Source organism: Dendrobates tinctorius, unplaced genomic scaffold (genome assembly GCF_039654945.1).
Source record: "Dendrobates tinctorius isolate UK_male_01 unplaced genomic scaffold, ASM3965494v1 ptg000116l, whole genome shotgun sequence".
NCBI lineage: Eukaryota > Metazoa > Chordata > Amphibia > Anura > Dendrobatidae > Dendrobates > Dendrobates tinctorius.
In genome coordinates, this window is record NW_027361784.1 from 27053905 (window position 1) to 27070097 (window position 16193).

The 16193-nt window shown below is 43.1% G+C and overlaps 1 protein-coding gene and 1 long non-coding RNA gene across 2 annotated transcripts in view; one reads left to right on the forward strand and one right to left on the reverse strand.

The window, feature by feature from the left end:
* The window catches only part of FER1L6 (fer-1 like family member 6), a 241960-nt gene extending 226348 nt beyond the window's left edge, over nucleotides 1–15612 (forward strand). The window contains exons 35-41 of the mRNA XM_073590299.1: nucleotides 3533–3675; nucleotides 4723–4811; nucleotides 6748–6846; nucleotides 7582–7823; nucleotides 8242–8405; nucleotides 10025–10125; nucleotides 13619–15612. Of these exons, the coding sequence (XP_073446400.1) occupies nucleotides 3533–3675; nucleotides 4723–4811; nucleotides 6748–6846; nucleotides 7582–7823; nucleotides 8242–8405; nucleotides 10025–10125; nucleotides 13619–13799 (1019 nt within the window). The 3' untranslated portion in view covers nucleotides 13800–15612. The remainder of the gene's footprint in view (nucleotides 1–3532; nucleotides 3676–4722; nucleotides 4812–6747; nucleotides 6847–7581; nucleotides 7824–8241; nucleotides 8406–10024; nucleotides 10126–13618) is intronic.
* On the reverse strand, nucleotides 3235–13782 carry LOC141101295 (uncharacterized). The gene is made up of 3 exons (XR_012234929.1): nucleotides 13581–13782; nucleotides 10814–10892; nucleotides 3235–3661 (listed from the first exon to the last, which is right to left on the reverse strand). It is a non-coding gene; the product is annotated as an uncharacterized lncRNA (long non-coding RNA).
* Nucleotides 15613–16193: the final 581 nt, after the last annotated feature.

A 16193-nucleotide genomic window follows, 5' to 3' on the forward strand; every position in this document is an offset into this window, starting at 1 on the left:
TACACCAGAAATCCCTAGTGTCCCATATGCCTGCCACATTATTCCCATGGCAGCCATAATTTCAGTTTTAATGTTCTAACGGGTAATATGGATTGGGATTGTCCTGAAGGAAAGCAGATGAGACCAGCAAAGGTTAAGCAGACAGATGCAGACTGATATTAGCAGGATGGAAAGTACCATGGATATTGGCCCATTCCCAGACTAATAAGACCAGCACTCAACTCTCCCAGAAATGACACATCCATTAGGTACGTGAATTCTGACTCTTAGCTTTGGCTCCTACCAATTGCCTTGGTGTGGTGGCAATTGGAATAATGGTTTTGGGGTTGATGTTAGCTGTGTAATGTTTGCTGACATCAAGCCCAGGGGTTAGTAATGTAGAGGCATCTGTCAGGCACCCCCATCACTAACTCTATAGTCAAAATAAATAAACACACAGAAAATTCCTTTAAAAAGCATTCCCCGACAATTACCCTCTTTTGCCCAATTATTACCATAAACAAATAATCCACAGGGGTCTGCCGCAATCCATAATATGGATGTCCCATGATGATCCCTGACTCTGCTACATCTGGAGGTTGTTTTGAGTGGAGACATGAGTAACATTACTGCTCACCACGACCGCCTGAATACACTGAAAGTTGCGTAAGAAGAACCAGTAGCAGTGACGAGCCTTGACATCATTAAGGTTACCGCAGCTTACAGCTGACCAGCTCACACAGAGGTCACCGTGAGAACCGCCAGCTGTGACCTATGGAAACCTTAATGACGCACCAGGGCAATTTAGAAGAACCGAGACTAAGCATTAGAATTGGCACATCTAATGGATGAGCCATTTCTAGGGTGGCTGAGGGCCGGTCTTATTAGGCTTGGATGAGGCCAATATCCATTGCCCTTTCCAGTCTATTAAAATCATCCCGCAGCTGTCTGCTTAACCACTGCTGGCTATTAAAAATAGGGAGGACTTCAGGGTACTTTCGATTCCATTCAAATTGATTGGGTTCCAATCTAATTTTTCAGCTGATTTGGACCAATTTTACCAGAAATTAATTTTAAGAAATTTGCCCCAACTTTATCACATCATAAACTACTGAAGCCGGGAATTTTCATTCATTTTCAGCCATTACTCTACGGTTGTACCTTTCAACCATATTTCAACAGAAGACACATCTTGAGTGCATTTACAAAAAAAAAGGCATAAAAATCACCGTAAAAAAAAGCACAATTATGCTTTTTTCTAAAAAAAAAAAGACTTTTTTTTAAAATTGAGATTAGTGAAACGATGCAACGTGTGCTGTCATTCTGTTGAATCCATTTATCTCATGCATGAATATTCATGAAATGACCCCGCAAGTAGCAGAAGAGTGAGTGACATAAATATTAATGTAATATCTGAACTCTATATGTGGAAACTTGGATGAACTCCCTACATTTAAAGAGGTTGTCCAGTCTACTGATAAAACTCTGCTGTCACTCTTTGTGATTGCAGGCTTCTGAATTCTTGTTGTGTGTGGTGTGCACACTGTCAGGATTCACTGGTATTGCACTGGATTTGCATACATACGGTCACGTGCTGGCTATATGTGCTCAGCTTCTCTCAATTCACTTGTATTGAGAGAAGGCAGGCAATCAAGTCTGAATGTGGCCAGAAGGAAATCACATGCATTCCATCACATGATGCCCTGCACTTGCTGACAATATCAGTGAATCTTGACAGCATGCCCAACCACACGTTGTCAGGATTCAGGCAACTGCAGTCACAAAGAATGACTGCAGAGTTTTATCAGAAGACCGGACAACCTCTTTAAAGGGGTTGTCCATGGTTTGGGCTCAAGTCTGCAGTCACTATAGTGCAGACTTGTAAATCATCACAGCACACAGTGCACGCTGTCAGGATTCTTCAGTGCTGGATCCGGGAGTGTGCTGACATGTGCCCACAAGTATGTGATTCGAATTCTTCCAGCCACATTACAACTAGACTTGTCCAGCCTTACTCAATACAAGTGAACTGAACAAGGCCAAACAAGTCTAGTTGGAATGTGTCTGGAAGCATGCAAATCAGATGACTGCATGCTCCCATTACCAGAGAATCCAGACCATGCGCACAGTGCGTGCTGTGAGGATTCACAAGTCTCTAGTCCCATAGACTGACAGCAGACTTGATCCCCAAGCCAGGACAACGCCTTTAAGTTTCCACTTTTACATCCATGTAAGACAGACTGTTTTGAATCCATGTCGTATACGTTTTATTTCTCATCTGTGTTTAAAAACTGAAAGAGGCAAAGTGTCTGAGCGTTTTTTTTTTTTAATTTTTAGCAATGGATCAGTTTTAAACTGACGAAATACTGATGGAAAACTAAAATAAAAAGATTGTCTTCCATTTTTAAAGGAGACCGGTAACCAGGTATAAAGTAAATAGTTTTGGGTCTTAATCATATCCCCGCTGCCCCCCTGAGTATTCCGGATTTTGTTTATTTTTTTAAATTCACCATATGGTGGGATTCACTGGGGGCGTGTCTTCAGGCTGATTTGCATAAATATTCTGTATGCACCGCCCCCTGGTAAAAAAAAACTCTAAAAATTGGCACTTAAGAAGGATGATATCTCTGGCACCATTGGGCGGATTTAAAAAAAAAAGAAGATCGGTAAAATCAGAAGAGCAGCGGGAATAAAATACGAGCAAAAACTGTCCACTTTTGACCTGATTGCAGCTCCTAATGTCAGAGTCTGATCTGCAAAACAAATGAGTATAGAACGGGCGCTGTGTCTCACATATCGGACATATTGATCCATTTTTAAAGTGGATGTGTCTATTGGTCGATGAATCTGTATCGGTCGTGTGCTGAATGCAGCTTAGGGCCACGTTCACACTTTCAGTATTTGGTCAGTATTTGTAAGCCAAAACCAGGAGTGGGTGATAAATCCAGAGGTGGTGACGAGTTTCTATTATACTTTTCTTCTGATTGTTCCACTCCTGGTTTTGGCTTACAAATACTGATGTGAAATACTGACCAAATACTGAACGTGAGAACGTGGCCTAAAGGATGTTCCTTGAAATACTTGAGCTTTTGTGATGTGTTTCTGTATTTCTACAGCAACCAATCCAATATCCGTCTCTATTCTATAGACAATGAATTGAAAATGGCGGTATCATATTGAGCGCTACATACTATATGTAATCCAAACATTCTGATTGGTTCTCATTGAATAATCTTTCATCTATCGAACTGGAACTTCAGCTTTCAAGACAGTAATATATCTTTATTAAATGAATCCCAAATTGTGGGACAATTAAGTTCCATCCCCCTTTTGCCCCCAAAACTGTCTGGAAACAGTATCTCATCCATATGTGCTCCTGTGTCTGGTACCGCAGCTCATCCTTGTTCGCTTTAGCTTTGTACTTCATGGGTTTCCTAGAAATAGAGATTGGTGGTGTACCATTAAGATAAAAAAGTGCGGTACAGTGGCACTATATGGCGGCACATGGTGCATCATCCATCGATTTTATTCTATATCTTCTGCCATACAATAGATGAAAAAGTGGAATCTTATGAACACCTCGCACTGAAAGTTCTTCACTCCTGGAAGGAGATCCCGGGAATTGGATGTAAACTGGTTCCTGAACACATCGAAACCCGCGCCTTGTACCACCGAGATAAGCCTGGAATAGAGCAGGTGTGGAGTAATATATAAATGACGTACGGTATATTTGTGCTTCCAATGGTGTCTTATATAACAGTAGCTATAAAATTACGCTGTCATTTCCAATAGTCTTAAATAACTTATTTTAGAAAGGTAGAATTGTGAAATATTCATCCCAATCCTCCAAAAATTGACTGACAACACGTTCCTTATATCATGTTCTTAAAGAGATATTACTGCAGTCTGTGTTGTTCTGATTTATTGAAGTTATCATCATCTAGGATATTTATGCGCATGCGCAGTCCCATTCTGAAGAGCCTGTGGATTTGCTATAAATGTCTGGTAGATTAGGGTCTCAAATTTCTGGCATATTCCTGAGAATGGAGAAGTGGCTGCACAAGCGTGACTTGTTCTACTCACTTGCATCGGAATGTTTGGAAATCCCATAAAGATGAAGTGAGCTGCACATGCACAGCTTCTTCTCCGCTGCCAGTGGTATATGACTAGAGGTCATTATTGAGTGTGAACCCTATCCATTTTATATTTATTGCATATCCTGGGTATATACCATTAATGTCCCAAATAGGACAACCCCTTTAAGGCAAAATGGCTGTGACATTTAGGCTACTTTCACATTTCCGTTTTTAAGCATCAGGCGCGATGCGGCGAAAAATGTAAAAACCGGATCCGGCGCCAGTTGCCACCAGATCCGGCTTTTTTCCCATAGACTAGCATTACTGCCGCATTGCGCCTGATGGCCAAGCGGCGTGTCCGGCTTTTGCCGGATACGGCAAATAAAGTCTGTCCGGCATCTGCAAAAAACGTTCCCTGCAACGTTTTTGACAGCGCCGGACCGCTTTTTTCCACAGCGCATGACCGAAGATTCCCTCTCCTGCACCGTCTCCGGCCTAAACAGATGATCCGGCGGGCTGCGGCTTCTACCGGATCAGGTTTGGCAACTTTTCGCCGAAGCCCGCCGGATTTCAAAAAATGAAATGTGAAAGTAGCCTTACTAGAAAGAGAAAAACTGTATGATATACATAATAATAACTTTTCCAATGTTGGGCTCTTTTTTTGTAGGGACGGATACAGATGTGGGTGGACATGTTTCCAACCGATTTGCCCCTTCCAGGTCCTCCCGTTGATATCTCACCGCGAAAGCCAAAAGGGTAAATATGTCTTGAAAATTTTTATTGATTTTATTTTTGGTTAAGATTTTTTTTATATTTATGTGTAATTGTTGATTCCATTTTTATTGAATTAGTACAGTAATAAAAATAATAATAAAATAATATTGATACTGGGAAATTGTAGGTTAATTATGCCCTATGGGGCTGTCATTGCCGGTACGTAGACCTGTAATTGGCCCTGGGTCTGAATACTGGTCCACAGAATATTTTAAATAATCCAATTTCGGATACTTTGAAACTCCTGATTCCGGCATTAGCCCATTTCAGATGAATATTACACAGGCAAATCTCGGCATTACCATGCCTTTAATCCTTATGGTGATTTAGTTCAGATTTTTAGACTGACATTAGCAGAAAGTGATCTGGCATTCAAAGGGTCTCACCACAGATGGAGATGCAGAGTAGAATTAATACTTTCAGTAGTCCATCAGATTTTAGATTATCGTATACATTTCTCAAGATTGAAATTGCGACGCCAAGTGGGAAAAGTGGTGGGGTTATGGAAGTCACAGAATGGAGATGTTACTGATCTGCAAATGGTGAGAAAAAATGGAAACAAAATTTTTAATACTTTTGGATTTATTCAGTGTGTAGCGTATGAGCAGCACAAACAGAAATTCTGGCACGTACAGCCTCGGCTGCTATCAGTGAGGTTATCAATAGTTGTCTGAGGAATGCCGCACTGAATACACTTGGGCAAATCATCAATATCTGCTGCTGGCAGCTCCTGCGTAATCACCGTCCAGTGATGGCCCAGATGTACTCAATGGGAGACAAGTCTGGAGATGCTGCAGCCATAGAATCATGTTTAGACCACATATACTGCTCACAGTAGTACAAGCAACATGCAACTTGGTGTTGACTTGGTGAAAAATGGCTCCTGGGGCATTTTCACAATCCTTTGTGAAGGTCTATTCATAGTGTTTCCGTGTGGTCTCCAGACCAATCTCCGTCTATCATTGCGTCCAAGACAACAGGGGGAATCATTGCTGAGGATAGATGTCCATTCTAGCCACCATTGGGGTTTTGCTCTGCACCATGATAGCCTTTGAGTGCGGTGGCATGAGGTCAGTAGACACGTGAAGCTGGACATCTGGCTTGTAGCCCAATAATGTGTAAGCACCACCTGATTGCTTACACTCTCTGATACCTTTGTCTGGGTATTTGACATCCAATTTCACTTGCAGTACAGAATGGATCACTAGGCGCCATTCTTTGAATTTGTGGGTAACGCCATGAAGAGGTCTTCATGGGGAATCTTACTCCAGTCTTATTCCCGAGATTATCGTGTGGGGTGGCATAATGTATGGTAGCCAGACCCTCTAGCCTTTATCCCAGGAACACTAACAGTTCGGCGTTATATTGATTTGGTCAAGAAACCAGTGATCCGACCATTTCTCCAAACTGTCTCAGGAGTCGTTTTTTTAACACAGCGATGACAGAACACGTTTCTCGTGCTACTATGAGAAGCCTCATTGATAGACGTGTAAGTGCGGATATTTTTTCACATGGCGCTCATACTTAATATTGAGTAAATTAAAATGATACAAAAATTTAGTTTACATTTTTTCATCATTTGCTTATCATTAACATGTCAATCCATGATTACACAACTTTTCCTTCTTGGAACTACAATTTCTTTATTGAGGAGTGTACATTAATAATCATAATACAGTAATAATAGTAATTTGAAAACTGTAAAAAACAAGGTATACAGAAATTAACTGCAAATTATAGAAAAAAAGGAGAACTTACACCAGCACCCACCTTACTGGGACCTGAAGGAGCAGTATGTGTGGGGTTAGATATATCAGCCTAATTATGCACAGCACTGTTCCTCATGGGTGGTGCCATCTGCAGATACTTTTTCTACCTACAGTTTTATATAAAATGTTTGTATTTTCTCTTTTTACAGCTATGAATTAAGGATAATCATTTGGAATACAGAGGATGTGATACTGGAGGATGAGAATATATTCACAGGGCAAAAATCCAGTGATATCTATGTCAAAGGGTTAGTGTGTACTGCTTCACAAGCTGCATGTATTATGCGATGTCCTGCAGATGTATAGTATATTTTACCTGTTATAATTCCTTACAGTAATAAAGCGTGGATCCTAAGGGCACAGTTAGACAGCCGTATCAATCGGACCGAGACCAGAGGGCAGCGCAAGGATTGGCTGACGGGTCTCCCAACATGAGCATGACAGCTGCATAGAAGTACATAACGGTGTCATGCTCGGGCCAGGAGAGCTGCCGGCCAGTCCGAGCCCTGCTGTCTGATCTCAGTCCGATTTATACGGTCTCGGGATCTTTCTAACAAGTAGGGATTGTCCAACTTGGAGAACTTGTTTAAAGAGGACCTGTTACTTGCCATAAATATGAAATATTTTTTAGCAGGTGTAAATGTCGCTCTTTCCCTGAATCTGGCGGTGTTTTTCTTTTGTTCCTACTCCTCTCCGCTAAAGAGCTATTTCCCTTTCTTCACTGTGTAAAAATGTAGCAAGTGGGCATGTCCTTCAACTCTTCTCTGTGGGCATCTTCAAGAGGGCCACACCCAGTTGTCTAAAAAGACTAGATTTATACACAGAAAAGAGAGTGCTATCTCTCAGAAATGAAGAAGAGCAGGAACGAAAGAAAAACCATGCAGGATTCAGGAAAAAAGTGGCATTCAGACCAGGTTAAAAATTTACCTACTTATAGCAAGTGACAGGTCTTCTTTAAGTCTTAATTATCCTTCATTTTCTAGTTGGTTGAAAGGCCTTGAAGATGACAACCAAGAGACAGACGTCCACTACAATTCTCTGACAGGAGAAGGGAATTTCAACTGGCGATTTGTCTTCCCGTTCCATTATTTGCCCGCGGAGAGGCAGGTTGTGGTCAGTAAACGTGAAAACATATTCTCCCTGGAGAAGACAGAACGTAAAATCCCGGCTGTTCTCGTGCTCCAGGTTTGGGATTTTGAGAGACTTTCATCTGATGACTTCTTGGGTATGTAGCACAGATATCAATATTCTCCTATATTTTTATAGACTTATGTCATGGCCAAATGGATTTTTCTACCCTCTCGGTTGGTTTGTGACGTTTCATACCTTTCAGGGAGTTAATCTTAGATCTTTAAGAAACACAATCTAAAATCATTGGATCCTATGTACCCTCATTCCCTCAAAAGATGGGCTAAGAGACCAAACATAGAAAAACCTGACCCGTATGAGTGGACATTTTGAAGTGAGGACCTCGGGTCAGATTCTACATGCGCCTGGTAGCGCATCAAAGCCCTGATATACAAATCATACATTAGCCTTGTATTTAATTAAGTGGGTACTGCCTTTCCACACAATGATTTGTGTATATTATTATACTTATGCATTTTTGTGCATAAATTAGACAAATATGACACATTTTCCAGGTTCCATGGAATTAAACCTGAACGGATTCCATCGTGGAGCCAAGACAGCCAAGAGCTGCGACCTCAGCATGTCCACAACCCTAAAGGATGAGAACAGGATCTCCATATTTCAACAAAAAAGAATTCGAGCCTGGTGGCCATTTGTGAAGTCCGGAGAACTGACAGTAAGTTCTGCTTTAAAAAGAGATGATGTTGATATGGAGGTCGAAAAGACCGAGAGCCATTCCTTGTCGGTCACATTCTCGTAAACAGAATTCAAGTGTATTAAGAATGTTTTACCTATTTAAGATGCTAATTTTGTGTAATGTGATGTCTTTCTGCTGTCCGCTGCTCCTCTGCTGCCCAGAGTTGCAGTCATTTCAAGGATCCATCACTGTCTCTCTAACAAAATGTCTTAGGACTAGACATTGAGCGAGAAGAATAGTCAGACCCTGGTCTAGTGGCCATGTTGGTAGAAAGTCCTGCAAACCTCCTACTGCTATTGATATCTCTGGTATCTCTTCATATTAGTAGGTCATTACGTTGTGGCACAATAAACCCATGCCATTGCGGCAGCCTACTGATCAGAAGAGATGCCAGTGATGGCCGCAGGCAGTAGGAGGATCGCTGCAGTCATTGTCGGCGGGCTATGACTACAAATGTGACTGTTGGACTTTTTGTTCTACTCTACTCAGGGCTAAACCTAAGTACAGTGTCTAAAGGATTATCCTTTCTTAAAGGGGTTTTCCATGGCAAAGACTGGGATTATAAAATCTGTGGGGGTCTGACTCCTGACTCACTGTTCAGTGGTTGAAGGTGTTAAAGGCGCTCTGTAGTGACTGTGAATGTTGATATCCGGCTGGTGCAAGAGCTGATAACAGCTAACCAGCTGTAAGGGGTATCAGATGCTGGACCCCACTGATAAAATATTCAATACCCATCCTAAAGCCCCGTTACACATAGCGATATCGCTAGCAATATCGCTGTAAAGTCACCGATTTTGTGACGTTGCAGCGATATTGCTAGCGATATCGCTACATGTGATACTTACCTCCGACCGGCTCCCTTGCTGCTCATCGTTGGTCGCATGAGAAGCTCCTGGATCATTTCTCATCGGGCGCTTTCTGCTGGGCTTCCTGTGGCGCCGATGAGCGACGCATGGACGCGGGCGGGAGGACGTCAGGATCGCCGCGTCTGACAGGTAAGTAGCGACCCCCGACCCCAGCGATGTCGCTGGTGAGATCTGCCTGTGTGGCAACTCGCTAGCGACCACTTAGCGATGCACCAGCGATCCATATCATTGTCGGGATCGCTGGTGCATCGCTATGTGTAACGGTACCCTAAGGATAAGTCAATATCTAATAGGTGACAACTACTTTTAAACTCCCACAAGGTGGTATGGACTTTCACAGGAGGAACCCTTGGTTCCACCCTAGGGTAGTCTCAGTTAGCTGGCTCCAGACATCCAGATATGTAACTAGACTAAGTTTAGAACATACATGCAACTGGGCAGGGCCCTCTCAGATACTGACATATTGCTCGGGCAAGGATACGATGTCAGAAGTAGGTTTTAATATGCAGAGTCTTACCTCTACTTGATGCTTATGGACCTTTTAAGAGGAAGGGCGCGGAGCGTGCCCTGGAAGAGGAAGCAGAGCAGTAGCGGATGAGCAAAGCGGGCACTATCCCATTACCTCTTTCAAAGCTTTGATCTATGCTCAGTGATGGGTGACGATCTGTAGTTTATTTTAGTAGATAATATAGGAGCCACCCTTTAATAAGTGCTTTTATAACCTTCGTCCAGGGCAAAGTAGAAGCAGAATTTCATCTGGTCACAGCAGAGGAAGCCGAAAAGAATCCTGTTGGACGCGCCAGAAAAGAACCCGAGCCATTAGAGAAACCAAAGTAAGTGGCAATGGGTAAAGTTTGGAGAGTATCGGGAACCATGTGCAGCCAAGCTGTAATCTGTGAAGGTATCTAGCAAAAAAGTAGTACATTTCATTACAGCGCCACCACAGGGAAGATGAGGAATGACACCGTGCACATTAAAATTAATCAAATTACTGTAGACCCATGGATATCCCTAGGGACTCAAACATAGTTTTCGATCACGCCGAAGATGCTCGGTTAGCACCCGAGCACGGTCAGATAACGTTCACTCATCACTAATAACTACTAATAATATAAAAAGGCTTTTTCCTAAGTACACCGCCCCTTTAAGGGAATCTTCATGTAAACGCAGCACTGGCCTCTACAACCAGCATGATATTGTTTGATAGAATAGATGTCTATAATTGAATCTATGAAGAAAAGTAATTATTTCTCCATAAAATGAATTTCCTGTATATTGTGACCGGCGGCCCACGCTGAGACAGACGTAATAAAACCGCAGCTCCTGCGATGACTGTACCCCCATTGTTCTAAGCATTACTGGCGAAACAGAAAAGAGAGCAGTCAACAAGAAATGTTACTGAGAAACATAATGATTCAGAGATGAAAGCAAAAAAAATGTAAATTCGACAAAACAATACATCAGAGGAATATCAGATGAAGAACTGAGGCTGCTGCTGGCAAATAGTCACGTTCTACGTACCTTCCCCATGTCTACATCCCGTATATCTCCCTTAATGGAATGCCACATTTATATCATTTTATATGGGCAGTTGTCAGATCTGTAATAGAGAAATAGATAAATTATCATATAGGCCTCTTAAGAAATTTGGCGCATCTTTCCATGGACCAAATCTCAGCTATTGTAGAAGTCAGATACAATAGACTCTAGTTTTCTGGTGCATACTGTAGCAAATTTGTAGTGGTTGATAACCTCTTAAACCTCACCCACGTTTTGAAAATTGCATAAAAGGTAAAATATTGCATATTTTGAGACACTTTGTTTGGAATAGAGGAATTCCCTGCAATACCTATTGACGTTTAAAAATTGCTGTTTTATGGTCTCTTGTCCTGAAAAAAAAGGAATGAAAAAAAGAGCAGAAAATCCTATAGATCCCAAAATGGTACCAATAAAAACTACAGCTCGTACCAAAAAAAAAAAAAAAATTGAGTACAATTCTTATCGACCAAAAGATAAAAAAAAAAGTTAAAACTCTTGGAAAACAACAAGAAAAAAATCAAAAGTGAAGAGGACCCCACTGGGTCTAACAAGGGCCCCTGTAAAGCTGGAGTCACCCCTGATTCTAGAGAGCAAGAACCACATGACAGGTCACATGCCTCTTAGGAATTAGAAAGAAGAACTTCGTTGCAGATATTTTATTTATTTAATGGAAGGAGCGGAAAGAAAAACAGAACGATTTTAAAACTTTGATCCTGTATAAATTTATAAAGAACCGTAACAATGATGGAAAAAAATGAAGACAAGTCAAAAGAAGAAAGTAAACTTTTTTTATACAACAGACTCATTAGAGGACAACTCTCCTGGGAGATTTCTATTGAGATCAGTAAGTTGAGAAAGAAACTGTGGTTATTCTGTTTATTCATTTATTTCCAGAGGGGATGAATGTAATTAAATAGACTTTAATATCTAGCTGCCGTTTAAATCACACAGCACCGACAACTACAAACACAATTTCATTTAGAGGCACTAATTATTCATAGGGTGGCTACTCTCTGGAAACCATTAATATGTAATTGTATTTTAGCTAAAGTTATTAAACGTTTTTTGCCTCTTTTCTATAAAAAAAAATGCTGTAATGTTGTAATTCCCACATTAACTCAATTATCGGATTTACTTGCATTTCCCCCTCCTGACCACATGGTGTGCTGTTAGCAGACAAACAGCTGTGAGCAACAAAAAACACTATCCATCTTGATTCAAGCAGGTGTAGTACAATACTTTATAGCACCCCCTTTTGGTAGAAATATTTAATACATTAATTATGTTTTCTTCCTCACAATTAAAAAAGCAGACTGTGACTGGAGGGCCAAAGCCCAAGACCGATATTCTGACTGCTGGGGGTGGGGGAGGCCTAACGTAGAGATGAGGCCATATGACAGATAAAACAGACGGAGACGGTTCTCTCAACCTGTTGGGCAAGGTGACGAGGGTGCCCGGTCTCGAGATCCCTGGGTGATGTTGTGTGTTCAACCCCACAAGTTTGAACAGAGGGGGAGGTATGTGGTGTAGTGTCCGCTAGGGGGCGCTGTGTGGGTGTCCCAAGATGGGCATATAGCCATATCCAGGGTGGTAATAGGAGCAGGATCCTAAATGACCGTTATGTATCCCAAGGTGGGTGGCCTTGGGATGAAGGCTTGATTATGTGTTGATCAGCAGGGCTACTGCTGATATTCTGGTACAATGTGTTGTCAGGGAGAAGCCTTCAGGTGGTTTGGTGAGATGGGTGGCACAACCACCTGCAAATCCACCCAGGGGCGTGTGTCTAAAACGCCCATAGTGAACAGTATGTGTGAGAATGGTTGTAGGACCTGCATTGAGGTCATAGCCATGTGATCCGGTGGGTGTGGCTACGGATCATATAAGGTGACCAGGGTAGGTCACATGAGTGAATGCTTGGACCCGGTTGGTCCGTATGGAAGGTCTCATCTGGCTGACGTGCTGGAAGATGTGGCGGCCTTCCTAAGTGCACGTGTGGACGGTGTGAGTAATGGCGACGTGTGTCTGACAGTTCCCTGGAGGGAATGGACGTCTGCAGTATGAAGCAGCTAAGAGGTAACCTGGACACGGGATTGTAACTAAGAGACTGTATAGCCTATTGGCTGGATGAAGCACAGCCTGTCTGACCAGAGGGCTAACGGGAGTAGAGCTCCACCGTGAAGATACCCTGCTGTCTGCTGTAAGACTGTTGCATATTGCTTTGGTTTATGATGATGAATAAACCGCATGGACTATGTTAATGTTTTATGAAAAACCCATGCCGGACCTGATTATTTGGCTTCACCAGCGAGTATCCCCAACCTGAGTGACAAGCGCTACCTTACAGTAGGAACACTAGCTGTCCCCCCCACCCTCGAGTTCCCATACATAGGAACACTAGCTGTCCCCCCCACCCTCGAGTTCCCATACGTAGGAACACTAGCTGTCCCCCCCCCACCCTCGAGTTCCCATACATAGGAACACTAGCTGTCCCCCCTACCCTTGAGTTCCCATACATAGGAACACTCAGTTCAGCCGAGCTTTACCGTGATCTTTATGAAAGAGCGGCTGCCAGACTTCCCTTATCTACACTCGGTACAAAAAGATCGGGTGTTGAAATTCCAGTGGCCAGATCCTTCTCTCCCCCAACATCAACTGTCGGAGACGAGTGGAAATGCCCCCCATACACATTAGGTGGTTGTCCGATTCCGTTCAAAAGATATTTTATTTCATATGTATGAAGGCCACCTACCATCGGCATATCGATAACATTTTGGTTCTTTCTTCCAGTCGTCCGGACACGTCCTTCTCCTGGTTCGTCAACCCCTTCAAGTGTTTCTTCCATCTGATCTGGAGAAATTACAAGAAGTATATCATCATCGCCCTGGTCCTGCTCATTCTAGCCCTGTTTATTGCTTTATTTGTATACACACTGCCCGGAGCCATCAGTCACAGGATCCTGAGTGGGTGAACATCCGCTGGGTGGGGAGACTTGTAAATCTACAACAGGAGGGCAAGGAGAAAAGTCAAGTTCATTTTACTGCTCTCTATCCAAAATTGTTGATCTGATGGACAAACTTACAGGAACTTCCTCGTACCCAGAAACCTCCCTCTCATAGTCAGTGCAGAACACCTGTAATAATAAACTATATCATTATATAATATTATATGTTTTCCCCTAAAGCTTTAAACATGCCTCAATCACACCTATCCTCAAAAAGCCCTCTCTTGACCCATCCTCTGTATCTAGCTATCGCCCTATATCACTTCTCCCCTATGCCACAAAACTACTGAAACAACACGTCCATCTTGAACTATCCTCCCACCTCTCTTCTTGCTCCCTCCTTGACCACTTGCACTCCAGTTTTCAGCCACACCACTCCACTGAAACTGCCCTAACTAAGGTCACCAATGACCTACTAGCCACCAAGGCCAAGTGACACTACTCTGTCCTCCTCCTCCTGGACCTGTCCTCTGACTTTGACACAGTGGACCATTCCCTTTTACTACAGACCCTCTCATCTCTTGGTATCACAGACTTGGCCCTATCTTGGATCGCGTCATACCTAGCAGACCGGACATTCAGCGTCTCCCATTCGCACACCACCTCCTCACCGCGCCCCCTATCCGTCGGAGTCCCGCAAGGTTCAGTCCTAGGGCCCCTGCTCTTCTCCGTTTAGACCTTCGGCCTCGGACAGCTCATAGAATCTCATGGCTTTCAGTATCATCTCTATGCTGATAACACACAGATCTACATCTCTGGACCAGATATCACCTCCCTACTAAACAGAATCCCTCCTTGTCTGTCTGCTATTTCATCCTTCTTCTCCGCTAGATTTCTAAAACTTAATATGGACAAAACAGAATTAATTATCTTACGCCCATCTCACGTGACCCCCCCAACGGACCTATCCATTAAAGTAAACGGCTGCCCACTCTCTCCAGTCCCACAAGCTCGCTGCCTTGGGGTTATCCTTGACACTGATCTCTCTTTCAAACCACCAAGCCCTTTCCACTTCCTGCCGACTTCAACTCAAAAATATTTCACGGATCCGTACTTTCCTCAACCAAGAATCTGCAAAAACCCTAGACCATGCCCTCATCATCTCCCGCCTTGACTATTGCAACCTCCTGCTCTGTGGCCTCCCCTCTAACACTTTCGCACCCCCTCCAATCTATTCTTAACTCTGCTGCCCAACTAATCCACCTGTCCCCCCGCTATTCCCCGGCCTCTCCCCTCTGTCAATCCCTGCACTGGCTCCACATTACCCAAAGACTCCAGTTCAAAACCCTAACCATGACATACAAAGCCATCCACAACCTGAGTCCTCCGTACATCTGTGACCTAGTCTCCCAGTACTTACCTGCACGAAACCTCCGATCCTCACAAGATCTCCTTCTGTACTCCCCTCTTATCTCCTCTTCCCACAATCGCATACAAGATTTCTCCCGTGCATCCCCCCTACTCTGGAACTCTACCACAACATATCAGACTCTCGCATACCATGGAAACCTTCAAAAAGAACTTTAAGACCTACCTCTTCCGACAAGCCTACAACCTGCAGTAACCACCGACCTACCAAACCGCTGCACAACCAGCTCTACCATCACCTACTGTATCCTCACCCATCCCGTTGTAGATTGTGAGCCCTCGCGGGCAGGGTCCTCTCTCCTCCTGTACCAGTCGTGACTTGTATTGTTTAAGATTACTGTACTTGTTTGTATTATGTATACCCCTCCTCACATGTAAAGCGCCATGGAATAAATGGCGCTATAATAATAAATAATAATAATATTATGTAAACTGCTCACTTCATAGACCTCCAGGGATAATAGATATCAATCTAAAATCATTTCAGAGTACCATAAATAATGTTAAAGAATTATGGTATTCCCAACTCACCAAGATACACTGTAAAGACAAAAGTATTAGGACACCTACACAATACACCTGCAGGAGGTTTTATGAAATCCTATAATACACCCAGAGGCATTGATAAGGAGCTGGGCCCCACTTTGCAGACACTGATGTTGGAGGAGAAACTCACAATTTCCTTCCTGTTTCAACCCAAAGGTGTTGGATAGTGTTGAGATCCAGGCCTGTTCGGCCAGTCATAATCTTTCACACCAACCATGTCTGTAAGGACCTTCTTCACTGGGAACAGTCACGGGGAACAGAAAAGGACCTTTCCCAAACTGTCCCCACTAAGCTGGAAGCCTCAATTGTCCACAATGTCTTTTAGATTTTAGAAGCATTTAGATTTCCCTCCACTGGAACTAAGGGGCTGAGGCTGACCCCCTGATAACATGTCCATAGTATTATCCCTCCTCCACCAAACTGTAGAGTGGGCACAATGCAGTCAGG